The 12,829-nt window shown below is 52.4% G+C and overlaps 1 protein-coding gene across 5 annotated transcripts in view; it reads right to left on the reverse strand.

Annotated features, from left to right (window-relative positions):
* Window positions 1-864: 864 nt before the first annotated feature.
* The window catches only part of TXNL4A (thioredoxin like 4A), a 42,210-nt gene continuing 30,245 nt past the window's right edge, over window positions 865-12,829 (reverse strand). For all 5 annotated transcript variants that reach the window (XM_055125988.1, XM_055125986.1, XM_055125989.1 and 2 more), the window contains 2 exons: window positions 3,793-3,896; window positions 865-1,133 (listed from right to left, as the gene is read on the reverse strand). In XM_055125988.1, the coding sequence (XP_054981963.1) occupies window positions 962-1,133; window positions 3,793-3,836 (216 nt within the window). In that variant the 5' untranslated portion in view covers window positions 3,837-3,896 and the 3' untranslated portion in view covers window positions 865-961. The remainder of the gene's footprint in view (window positions 1,134-3,792; window positions 3,897-12,829) is intronic.

The raw sequence follows: 12,829 nt of genomic DNA on the forward strand, positions 1-12,829 counted from the left end.
AAGTTCATGTTGTGCATCTGACTCCCCAGGGTCCACCCTTGGCACCACAATGTCCCATGAGCTTAGCCCCTGCACACAGAGCCAGGAGTGGGCCCTGAACACTGCCGGCTGTGACCCCAAACCAAATATAAATAGGTTCTAGAGCCCCAGGAGAGCTCAGGGCAAAGCACCTGCCCTGTAAGACAGAGGGTGGGAGTCTGATCCCCTTTACCAACCCAGTCAAACACGCAGACCCTTCCACTGCAGCAGCAATGAACAGGGAAGGCGAGTGTACACGTGTGTCTGTATACACTGAGTAGTAAAGTCAGGGTTCAAAGCCCTTCATTCCATAGTGCTTGTTCGTGTTGCTGCAGCACCAGAGACGGAGCCCAGGGCCCCACACGCCAGGCACGTGCTCTCTGCCTGACAGGGCTTCTGCTGACCCTCCTGGCCCTTTATCTAAAACAATAAGACACTTCCTTCCTGAATAGATCTTGTGGAACACAGATCTTCCTGCTGGACCCAGTCCCCAGACCTCAGCACAGACCTTCCTGCAGAGGCTAGGGAATGAGGACTGGCAAAACGGGGCTAGTGCCCACCCTGGAGCCAAGGAGTGTACACGTGAAGAGGAAGGTAGGGGAGCAGCATGGGCCAAGGGCCACCACGAAGGTCAGAGGGGAGCTGAGGCTGCAGAAAGGGATCGGACTCTGGCAGGGGCTAAGACCAGGCCATGGTGCTGTGTTAGAGTGACCCAGGACGTTGGCCCAGATTCCCACTCTGTCACGTGTCACCAGACCCAGTGACATCACACCAGCAGAGAAGGAGTGACTGTCAGGATCGACCACGTCCATAGCAAGCTCACACAGACAGACACACTGAAGCGTCTTCCCTTCACCACATTTTATTCACTTGGGTATGTACAAGGACTGGTAATGTAAACACAGCAGCAGGCAGGCTGCTGGCCCCGGCCCCCCGGCCACGCTCAGTATCTGTACTTGGTGGAGTAGTCCTTTGGGGACACGACCAGGCCGCGGCCCTTGCGGGCGCCCCGGTACACAGTCTCAATGATGTCGATCATCTCCTGCTTGTCCTCCATGGCCCAGTTGATCTTGTTGTTGTTGCCAGTGCCCAGGTCGATCATGATGTGCTTGTTCCTGCAGATGAAAGGCCAAGCTCAGAAACGCCGTCCTCGCTGGCGCTTTCGTGACTCACAGCATTGATACAGATGCAGACAGGAAGCCGCCTGCAGCCTCTCAGAACACACAGCAGGCCGCCCACACTCCTGTGTTCTTCCGCATTTCCAGAAGGTCAGTAAAGGGTCAGTGGACACAAGTTTAGCCACTCAGGAAGTCAGACTTTCCTTGAGGTTGTATTAAATTAGCCACTACCCTCACCCCTCACACAAAAACAAACAGCGTATGCACTTTGCAGGGTGCTCCTCTTGTATGCACCTACAATAAAGTTTGTTCAAAGCCCAATACCCGGGGCTGGAGCGATAGCACAGCGGGTAGGGCGTTTGCCTTGCACACGGCCGGCCCGGGTTCGATTCCCTGCATCCCATATGGTCCCCTGAGCACTGCCAGGGGTAATTTTTGAGTGCAGAGCCAGGAGTAACCCCTGTGCATCGCCGGGTGTAAGCCAAAAAGAAAAAAGAAAAAAAAAAGCCCAATACCCGTGAAACGAAGCTACTCGGAATTCCCATCACCCGGCACTAGACAGTCTTTACAGCTCTGACCTGGAGAGCACAGGAGGAACCCAGGCCCCCTGCGAGTGAAGCTGCCCACAGCCCAAGGCTTGCTCTTGAGCAAAGCAGCATGTCACTGTAAGAAATGAACGATTAGCTTTCTCTGGGCTGGTTTGCTGGTTTTTGGTCTGGGGCCACACCAGGCAATGCTCAGGGCTGACTCCAGGCTCGGCACTCAGGGATCACTCCTGTGGTGCTCACGTAACCACACCCCCCTGCTGTACTGTCGCTCCAGTCCCAATCTTTTCTGTTTTGTTCACTTGCTTTTCACAGTCTAAGGATGAACTTTTATTCATCTGGCACTTGTACAAGATCATGCCTCTGGCTGTGATCCACAGTTCCATGTGGGCTGTGCCCTTCTGGGGTCTCAGTTGGTTGTCCTTTCTGCCAGTGTGAGTGTCCCTACATACCCTGCACTGCTACCAGCAAGTAAAGAACTGGGAAGGCAGAAATGCACCCACCTGGCCTGGCCTGGGTACAGGGAAGTCCCCGACACCAGGCCTACGCCAGGACAGAACCAGCACACTGGGTCAGCGTCTAAACAAGACAGAACCAGCACACAGGGTCAGGGTCTGGGCCAGGACAGAACCAGCACACAGGGTCAGGGTCTGGGCCAGGACAGAACCAGCACACAGGGTCAGGGTCTGGCCAGGACAGAATCAGCACACAGGGTCAGGATCTGGGCCAGGACAGAACCAGCACACAGGGTCAGGGTCTGGCCAGGACAGAACCAACACAGGGTCAGGATCTGGGCCAGGACAGAACCAATACAGGGTCAGGATCTGGGCCAGGACAGAACCAGCACTGGGTCAGGATCTGGGCCAGGACAGAACCAGCACTGGGTCAGGGTCTGGGCCAGGACAGAACCAGCACTGGGTCAGGATCTGGGCCAGGACAGAACCAGCACTGGGTCAGGGTCTGGGCCAGGACAGAACCAGCACACACGGTCAGGGTCTGGCCAGGACCAACCATCAGGAGCCAGCAAGGGCCACAATGAGAGGAGTGGTGCTCACGCACACTCACATCCCACCACGTGTTCTCGGCAGTTAGGGTCTTTTCGAATGCTGATATGCACGACAAGAACAGCCGTCCCACACAGCCCCACACCCTCCTCTTTCAGTGTCACATACACACTGCTGCGCGGCTGCACTGGACGTTCTCTGACTCCCCAAGTGAGTCTCCTTTCATTCAGGCCCTCAAAGCCTGGACACTCTCACCCAGGCCTTTAAGAAAATTTATTCCTCAGGTCAGAAATTTATTTTCTTTGGTTTTTCTTGGGGGGCAAGGGGGGTGACACCTGGCGATGCTCAGGGGTTTCTCCTGGCTCTGCACCCAGGCTGGCTGCGTACAAGACAAGTGCCATATACACTGTACTATGGCTTCAGCCCCAACACAGGCATTTTAAACTAATCAAATAATCTCGTATTTACAAGCAAAGGGGAAAAGTACAGGGCTTATCTTGGGGTCACAAAAGACACCAAGAGTCAGTGATAAGTCCTCTTGGAAAGGAAATGAGCCTGGGGGCCAGAGAGGCAGCACAGGGATTAAGGCTGACCTTGTTCATCCCCAACAAGCTGCCCAGGGGTGAGCCCTAAGCACGGCCAGGTATGGCCCAAAAACAAAACAAAAGAAATGTCTTTCATTTAATTCCACTCCACCTAGGTTTCTATCTCCTTCTCGTCTTGGACTGCAGTTCTACCAAAATTTGTTGCTGATGAAATACTAAAGCTGGGGGCTGGAGAGATAGTATAGTGGGTAGGGCACTTGCCTTGCACACTGCCAAGCTGGGTTCTATCCCTCGCATCCCCTATGGTCTCCCAAGCCTCCTAGGAGTAATCCCTGAGCAAAGCCAGGAGTTATCTCTGAGCATCACTGGTGTGGCAGAAGCCCAGAAATAATAATCAACATTAAAGCTGGAGTACTTTGAACTCCGTGCACCGTAGTCGTGGCCTGGCACTACAGACCCGATGAGGGGCTGCCTGACTGACCTCCCCCAGAGGAAGGCTTTATGCCAGAGACCAGGGCCCAGGGCAGCAGCCACATGCCAGCACTGACCCCAGAGCACGTACCTGAAGAAGAACATGACTGTGCACGGGTCGTACAACTCATACATTTTGTTGAAGTCAGGCACTTCTGTAATGTCCACAAGATAAATAACTGCAAAATTTTTAACCTAAAAAGTACAAGAGATTGAAAAAAGAAAAAGAAAGAAAAAGTCAGTTTTTCTGTAAAACAAAAACTAAGAATTCAGGTTTAACAGGACAATTTCTGAACTCTCCAACAAATTATTTTTCAGTCAATCTGAGGAAGTAACTGAGGGGCTGGAGTGATAATACAGTGGGCAGGCCACATGCTTCCATGTGGCAGGCCTGGGCTTGATCCCTGACATCCTATATGGTCCCGAGCATCTTCAGGAGAAAACATTCAGGCACATCACTCAAGAACCCAGGACTCAGCCCTCTGGACACTGACACTGGAAGACAGGCAGGAAGTACTAAGCTGCTCTCACTCAGCACCACAAACAGTATTACACTTCCTGGTTTTCCCTTTATTTTCAAGTTCAGTAAAGACTTGCAAACCCATAAAGAAAACTACTTCTACATGGCTGGAGACAGCACAGCAGACAGGGCACCTGCCTTGCACACAGCCCACCCAGGTTTGGTCCCTGGCATCCCATACGGTCCCCCGAGCCTCAGCAGTAGCAATTTCTGAGTAACACCAGAGTAACACCCCCTGAGTAACACCCCCTGAGCAGGCTGGGCATGGCTCAGAATTTCTTTAAAAATCACTTCTAATCCCAACAGAACTCAGTGCTAGAGATACGCATCACAGTCATCTCCTCTTTTGTGTGTGTGTGGGGAGTCACACCCAGACCGCTGTGCAAAGGACTAAGCCCAGGGCCTCACTGCTCTGCCACTCGAGCCGCAGCCTGCCCCTGTAGTGCACTTGTTCCCAGCTCGCCTGTATATACAGTTATGTAAGACTGCCACTATGCTTTAATAAAACATAATAATTTGCATCCTGCTTTTAATTATGAACATTTTCTCACATATTATTTCCCCCAATCTTTACAGCAACAAAATAAGTCATCAAATATCTATGACATATCTTACTATTCTTGTTTTTTCATTATTTTTTAAATTCATAAATCCATACTTTTAATTAGCATTAATAATTCACTTATGTCTTACCCTTAAATCTGTGCTCAAACTTCTTTCATTACTTCTCAAGGACAAATTCCTGAAGTACAATCTATGTAACAGAGAACACAACATCTGTAGGCTGCTCAGGACGGCTGCTGCGTTCAGAGCACTCCGGCCAACTTACGTGTCTTACTGGCTGAACTGTGTCCCCGAAAAGGAGCAAAAGAGAGCCCGTGACGCCAGGAGTCAGCCTGAGCTTCCCTGGGAAACAGGGCCCTCGCAGAGGCCTGGCCAGCCTAGACCAACCTGCCCGGGGTCCTTGTGGGAAGAAGGGAGTGAGCACACATGGAGGGGGATGTTCCATGTTCCTATCACTGACCTCACTCCCCCGCCCCAAGACCCCCAGGACACCACGCCCTGGCTCTTCCGCTCATAGTAAAAGGGTGTGGCATCTGGTTCCCGTAAGAGCAAACCAAGGCCGAGGCACAGGAGGTCCAGGTGGGCAGGGGAACAGGCTCACTTAAGTCCTTCCAGCCCTGCTCCCAGACAGACAAATACCAACTGGTATGTTCTGAATACTACGGAACCACAGAGCAAATTCTCAATCATTCTAGAAACCAAATGACCAAGTTAATGAACCGTGGATCTTAGAAAAGAATAGCAACAAGTTTTTGTTATCCTTTCAATTGCACACAAAAGTGTTAAGTTTATTTTATTATTATTATTTTTTATTTCTTTTTGCTTTTTGGGTCACACCCAGCAATGCTCAGGGGTTACTTCTGGCTTTGCACTCAGGAATTACTCCTGGCGGTGCTTGTGGGACCATATGGGATGCCGAGGATCGAACCGGGGTCGGCCGTGTGCAAGGCAAACGCCCTACCTGCTGTGCTATCGCTCAGGCCCCAGAAAGTGTTAAGTTTAATAAACCTTAGTTAGTAACATTAACTTTGCAGCTATTTAGTAATCAGAAGGCCACTGAAGAAATACAAGTTGCTTAAAAACACAAATGTGACTGGAGAAACAGTATAGGAGGTTGGGTACTTGCCTTGCACGCAGTCTATCTGGATTCAATCCCTGGCACCCCATAAGGTCCCCTGAGTACAACCAGGAGTAACTCTTGAGTGCAGAGCCAGGAGTAAGCCAGAACATCAGTGGGTATGACTCCCCGCCCCCCGAAAAAACCACCCCCACACAAAAAAATTCCACAAATGCCGGACTGTGGAGATAGTACCAGACTCCCCTCACTAACGGAGACCACTGGGTGTGGCCCAGCCTGGCCCTGACTCAGATACATCACCTATGGGCTGTGCAGCACCGACCCTCCAACCCGGGCTTCCACAGAAACAAGGCCCCACCGGTCACTCCCGTACAGGCAGAGTCACTCACTGCCCCTTCAATGCCCAGCTTTGTGACCCCAGCCCTGCTGGTCAACTCTGACTCCACACAGTAGCAATGCAGTCCCCCACTACCCGACTTCCCTTTCCTGGTGGGGTTGAAGAGAGAGCATGAGCTGGAGGGGGAGTGTGGTCAGTGGGGTCCTGAGACAGTCCTGCAGCCATGTGTCCCTGCAAGGCCGGGCCATCGATACCTCCCTGTGCAGATGCCGCCATTCATCATGAAGAATGACCTCACTTAGAGATGGCACTACACGTGTATGTGCACATGCTATACATACTCATGTGCACACACATGCATGTATTCATGAACATGCATGTGCATTCTCAAACACGTTCTCACAAGTACAAATGCACACATGAACATACACATGCAAGTGCTCATGCACCCACACACTTCACACAAGCACGTATGTACACACATATGCATCACATGCACCCTTGCCACACTCATATACACATGCTTGCACACACACCACTTACATGCACTCATGTGCGCACACGTACACATACCTATACAACATTCATACTGCACATGAACACATTCATGCATACAAACATGCACACTCATGTGCACATATGAAAGTGCATAAACTCACGTGTGCACACATGAACATACATGTATGTGCATATACATGCACACACACCACATATGTATGTGTACACACACTCAAGTGTGCGAAAGACTTGCCATGAACCATGCAGCCCACCAGTTCTGGTTCCCACACTTGCAGGCTCCAGTGCTCCCAGCAGAAACAACATGAGGACACAGATGTGGTCCTCTATTTGGAGGGGATGTCAGTAGCCCACCTGGTGAGTCTCTGGTTCTCTTGGGATCTGAAAAATCCTGCCTTCCCCGCCCTTCAGTGGTGAGGAAGGAAAAACGAAGCTCATTCATTCAGGACTCAAATAACCCAGAGAATCCAGGCCCTGTCTCCCCACATCTGTGCACACCTCAGCCTAATGGTTCCGTCTGCAGCTGACACGGGGGCAGCTGGCCGCTGCGTGGACCTGACCTCACAGTGCAGCCCTGCTACCAGACCCCGCTGTGAAGTCCCAGAAATGCACCACCGTCAAGCGCTGACACGGACAGTCCAGACCTCACTGGCGCTCAAGAAGAACCGTCTCTAGAAGGGTCTGCCCAGGCTGCTCCTGGGCAGCACTGCCGTGGCCAGGACAGCAGCGAAGCCCCACAGCCCCTCCTCACCAAGACCCCCACCTGCCAGTTTCTGTGCGCTGTGACGGCTTCCAGCTGTCTGTTGGTCAGCTAAACCTCTGCGTAGCTCAACATGACATGGCATGAGATGAGGCAGCTACAACCTTAAAATGTCCTGGGCAGGAGCGACAGCACAGCCCGCAGGAGAGAGTACAGCGGGCAGAGGTGACAGTACAGCGGGCAGGAGACAGTACAGCGGGCAGAGGTGACAGTACAGTGGGCAGAGGTGACAGTACAGCGGGCAGGAGACAGTGCAGCAGGCAGAGGTGACAGTACAGCGGGCAGAGGTGACAGTACAGTGGGCAGAGGTGACAGTACAGCGGGCAGAGGTGAAAGTACAGCGGGCAGGAGACAGTACAGTGGGCAGAGGTGACAGTACAGCGGGCAGGAGACAGTACAGCGGGCAGAGGTGACAGTACAGCGGGCAGAGGAGACAGTACAGCGGGCAGGAGACAGTACAGCGGGCAGAGGTGACAGTACAGCGGGCAGGAGACAGTACAGCGGGCAGAGGAGACAGTACAGCAGGCAGAGGTGACAGTACAGTGGGCAGAGGTGACAGTACAGCGGGCAGGTGACAGTACAGTGGGCAGAGGTGACAGTACAGCGGGCAGGTGACAGTACAGTGGGCAGAGGTGACAGTACAGCGGGCAGGAGACAGTACAGTGGGCAGGAGACAGTACAGTGGGCAGAGGTGACAGTACAGCAGGCAGAGGTGACAGTACAGCGGGCAGAGGTGACAGTACAGTGGGCAGAGGTGACAGTACAGCAGGCAGAGGTGACAGTACAGTGGGCAGAGGTGACAGTACAGCGGGCAGAGGTGAAAGTACAGCGGGCAGGAGACAGTACAGTGGGCAGAGGTGACAGTACAGCGGGCAGGAGACAGTACAGCGGGCAGAGGTGACAGTACAGCGGGCAGAGGAGACAGTACAGCGGGCAGGAGACAGTACAGCGGGCAGAGGTGACAGTACAGCGGGCAGGAGACAGTACAGTGGGCAGAGGAGACAGTACAGCGGGCAGGAGACAGTACAGCGGGCAGAGGAGACAGTACAGCAGGCAGAGGTGACAGTACAGCGGGCAGGTGACAGTACAGTGGGCAGAGGTGACAGTACAGCGGGCAGGTGACAGTACAGTGGGCAGAGGTGACAGTACAGCAGGCAGAGGTGACAGTACAGCGGGCAGGAGACAGTACAGCGGGCAGGAGACAGTACAGTGGGCAGAGGTGACAGTACAGCAGGCAGAGGTGAAAGTACAGTGGGCAGAGGTGACAGTACAGCGGGCAGAGGTGACAGTACAGCGGGCTGAGGTGACAGTACAGGGGGCAGGTGACAGTACAGCGGGCAGGAGACAGTACAGTGGGCAGAGGTGACAGTACAGCGGGCAGAGGTGACAGTACAGTGGGCAGGAGACAGTACAGCAGGCAGAGGTGACAGTACAGCGGGCAGGAGACAATACAGTGGGCAGAGGTGAGAGTACAGCGGGCAGGAGACAGTACAGTGGGCAGAGGTGACAGTACAGCGGGCAGGAGACAGTACAGTGGGCAGAGGAGACAGTACAGTGGGCAGGAGACAGTACAGTGGGCAGAGGAGACAGTACAGCGGGCAGGAGACAGTACAGCGGGCAGAGGAGACAGTACAGCGGGCAGGAGACAGTACAGTGGGCAGAGGTGACAGTACAGTGGGCAGAGGTGACAGTACAGCGGGCAGGAGACAGTACAGTGGGCATAGGAGACAGTACAGCGGGCAGGAGACAGTACAGTGGGCAGAGGTGACAGTACAGCGGGCAGGAGACAGTACAGTGGGCAGAGGTGACAGTACAGCGGGCAGGAGACAGTACAGTGGGCAGAGGTGACAGTACAGCGGGCAGAGGAGACAGTACAGCGGGCAGAGGTGACAGTACAGCGGGCAGGAGACAGTACAGCGGGCAGAGGAGACAGTACAGTGGGCAGAGGTGACAGTACAGCGGGCAGGAGACAGTACAGTGGGCAGAGGTGACAGTACAGTGGGCAGAGGTGACAGTACAGCGGGCAGAGGAGACAGTACAGTGGGCAGAGGTGACAGTACAGCGGGCAGGAGACAGTACAGTGGGCAGAGGTGACAGTACAGCGGGCAGGAGACAGAACAGTGGGCAGAGGTGACAGTACAGTGGGCAGAGGTGACAGTATAGCGGGCACAACGCTTAGGGCACGTGCGTTGCCAGCAGTTTTCCCCCCGCACCCCACAGGGAATGATCCCTCAGTGCAGAGCCAGGAATAAGCCACGAGCCCCACAGGGGTGTGGCCTAAGCGTGAACAAAGCCCACTGGGCACTCACTGAACACAGGCTTTGCAAGTGGGAGGCCTGGGTGTGAACCCAAGTGCAGCCAGGAGTGGAGCAGCCTGACTCCAGCAGGTCTGAGTGTCCGTCTGCGTCCTGGAAGGAGCTCACGTGACAGCCCACTTCAGCAGAGGCGAGCATTCTGGCCCCGTGGCCCGTCCTACAGAGCATCCTGCCACGTGTGGCCTCTTAAAAATTTTCTTAAACGTTCACGTTAAAGGGAACTGCACTCTGTGACCACTGCTATGTTTTTAAAGTCAAATCATGTCCAAGAAAGTCAAGATTATAACCAACAGTCTAGGAACTGAGTCAAGTGAACTCACTCACCTAGGAGTCACACGCTGCTGCTTCCTAACAGGTATTTCCGTGCACTAAGCAGCTAACAAAGAGCCACTGATAGCCAGCCTCCCCCTTCCACAGACTGAGCCCATACACACACACACACACACACACACACACACACACACAGTTCACCTCAGGCCAATACTACCTCCCCCCAATACACAGGTCACCTCAGGCTGAAACCCCCCCACATACATATAGGTCACCTCAGGATGACCCCCCCACACACACAGGTCACCACAGGCTAACACCCCCCCACACACAGGTCACCACAGGCTAACACCCCCCCATACATACAGGTCACCTAAGGCTGACACCCCACCACATACATATAGGTCACCTCAGGATGAGCCCCCCCTGCACACACATACACACAGGCTAACACTCTCCCCTCACACACACACACACACACACACACACACACACACACACACATACACATACAGGTCACCTCAGGCTGAGTCCCCATCACCACAGGCAAAAACCACCACACTTGAGGGCTCCATGGAATGATACAACAATTTTCACTATTTTTCTTCTAAGGAAACATTTTCTGATCATTCTGTTAGCAAATTATTGATAACAAGCAATATAAAATAAGTTACTAAGGGCCTGCTATTGCTGTAGGCTTAAGAAGTGGTTGGGAAAACTGGAGACATGGTGGAGGTACAATGGTGCTGGGACTGGTGTTGGGATATTGAATGCCTGCAACAAGTCATCATGAACAACTTCGTAAACCACAGTGTTTATATGAAGTGTAAGGGGAAATTTACATAAGTAGGCCTTACGTATTCCACGTAAACTCCAAAACATATTACCACAGATTTGCTTTGAGTGTTATTAATGACAGGTGAGAAATGATTATTATAGGTCAAATTCATACAGTAATCACTAATTGGCCTTTACTGATCTATTTTTCAATCATTCTAGTTGCCGCTTTTAAGAGCTTTATTGGAATAAGCAATATAAAGTAAACTTTTTAAGTGCTGAAGGGGCAGATTGGGACTGGGAGGGAAACTGGGGATATTGGTGGAGGGAAGGTCACACTGGTGGTGTTGGAACACTAAATCCTCAAAACAACTGTGTAATGAACAACTTTGTAAATCATGGTGGTTTTTTTTTTTTTTTTTTTTTGCTTTTTGGGTCACACCCAGCGATGCACAGGGGTTACTCCTGGCTCACGCACTCAGGAATTACTCCTGGCAGTGGCTGGAAGACCATATGGGATGCTGGGAATCAAACCCGGGTCGGCCGCGTTCAAGGCAAACGCCCTACCCGCTATGCTATTGCTCCAGCCCCAATCATGGTGTTTTTAATAAAAATTAATTTAAAAAAGTAAAGTGGGCTTCAAGCTTACTTGTGTCAGTCTCCTATCTGAAACAACATTCACCTACTACCCTTGCAGCAAACATAAATGAACACTGATCAGGATTTTTTCTATATAGAACCAGGGTCAGAGTTAATGTAAAAGCAGGAGCAGGGGCTCAATGCGGGCACTACAGGGTCCCCCAGCACCACTGATGGGGCCCAAAGACAGAATTAGAAGCCCATACAAATTTCACCTTTCTCTCTCTCTCCCTCCTCTTCTCTCTCTAGCCCCATCACACTGTCTTTCATACATGCACTTTTTGTTTTGTTTTGGGCACAACCAGCAATGCTCAGGGGTTACTCCTGGCTCTGTGCTCAGGAATTACTCCTGGTGGTGCTCAGAGGACCACATGGGATGCCAGGGATCAAACCTGGGTCGGCTGCATGCAACGCAGGTGCCTTACCTGCTTACCAGTGCTCCGGCCCCAATACAGCATTCCTTTGTAGGTACCAGAGGTTCCCAAACTTATCTGATCCACTGCCCCCTGTTTATGGTGGGAGGGGATGTGGGGATCACAAGACACCCCCTGGAAATCAACTTTTTTAATTTTTGCTTTTTGGGTCACACCTGGCGATGCACTGGGGTTACTCCTGGCTCTGCACTCAGGAATCACCCCTAGCGGTGCTCAGGGGACCATATGGGATGGTGGGAATCAAACCCGGGTTGGCTGAGTGCAAGGCAAACGCCCTATACGCTGTGCTATTGCTCCAGCCCTTGGAAATCAACTTTTTAAAACATAAGCATAAAGCGCCCCCTAGCTGCACCTGGGCTACTACTGCACTTTCTGACTGGGGGTGGGGGGGACGGGGCGGGGCTTGCACAGAGCGGGCAGGAACCTTCTCAAACAACTGGCATCGTGTGTTTCTGGGCTTGGGGTCAGTCCAGCAGTCTTAGACCACTGCTCTGCACTCTGGAATCACCCCTGGCAGGCTCGGGGATCAAATCTGGTCAGCCGTGTGCCAGGCAAACACATTACCCACTGTACTACCTCACCCGCCCAGAAATGGTGCTTCTGACACATTAATTTTTGCATTTTCAGACAATTCATTTCAAAGTCATGAGAACTGCATGGCAAACAGTTCTTAAAACTATCGATGTCCCTGATCAGCTCTACTCACAAGTGACACCTGAGAATGTTCTGAGAGGACAGTTATGGCAGCGGCTATGCCCCCATGAACTCTTCGTCAGGACGGGCTGTACAACAGGTACCTCACTACCAGCAGTGAAATGAGCGTACAGTTACTCAAGCCCTGCTCAAGAAGCCCGACCCCATGCGGACAGCTACAGGAAGTACACCCAGAGACATAAATACACAGCAAACACAAGCATT

This window comes from Sorex araneus, chromosome 2 (assembly GCF_027595985.1).
Source record: "Sorex araneus isolate mSorAra2 chromosome 2, mSorAra2.pri, whole genome shotgun sequence".
Lineage (NCBI taxonomy): Eukaryota > Metazoa > Chordata > Mammalia > Eulipotyphla > Soricidae > Sorex > Sorex araneus.